Raw genomic sequence first — 534 nt, forward strand, 5'->3', positions numbered from 1 at the left:
AAATGCCCGAGGGCCCCAGCAGGACCTGCCCTTGTAGCGCTGCTCTGCTCGCTGGGGAGCAGCGCGGGTGGCCATCACACCCCCTTCTTCCCCTCTGCCTCACAGGTGTGGACCCCCAGCTGTACGTCACCATCACCATCTCCATCATCATTGTCCTGGTCGCTACCGGGATCATATTCAAGTTCTGGTGAGTGGGATTTGGGCTGATGGAGACTGCCACCACGACGGGGTCTGCGGGTGGGCGGGCAGGCAGGAGGACTGTGGGCTTGGGACCCGTTTGAACCCGTGGATATGGTGCTGCGAGCCCTCGTGAGGTTTGGCACGTGGCCACGCTGGGCTCTAACACCGAGCACAGTGGGGTCCGACGAACCTCTCTGTCAGCGAGGGTCTGGGCTCGTCTGAGGGGGCACTCTTTACCTCCCCCCTTGTCTCTCTCAAAGCTGGGACCGTAATCAGAAACGACGGCGTCACTCGGGGCAGCAGAGCGGTGGGAGGCAGCAGGAGAGCCAGCAGCCCCTCACGGACCTCTCACCC

General features: G+C 63.3%; 1 protein-coding gene across 1 annotated transcript in view; it reads left to right on the forward strand.

Annotated features, from left to right (window-relative positions):
• The window catches only part of PIANP (PILR alpha associated neural protein), a gene marked incomplete at its 5' end in the record, with an annotated part of 1,449 nt that overhangs the window by 465 nt on the left and 450 nt on the right, over window positions 1-534 (forward strand). The window contains 2 exons of the mRNA XM_010141432.1: window positions 106-187; window positions 441-531. Of these exons, the coding sequence (XP_010139734.1) occupies window positions 106-187; window positions 441-531 (173 nt within the window). The remainder of the gene's footprint in view (window positions 1-105; window positions 188-440; window positions 532-534) is intronic.

The sequence above is a fragment of the Buceros rhinoceros genome, unplaced genomic scaffold (assembly GCF_000710305.1).
Source record: "Buceros rhinoceros silvestris isolate BGI_N320 unplaced genomic scaffold, ASM71030v1 scaffold5638, whole genome shotgun sequence".
Classification (NCBI taxonomy): Eukaryota; Metazoa; Chordata; class Aves; order Bucerotiformes; family Bucerotidae; genus Buceros; species Buceros rhinoceros.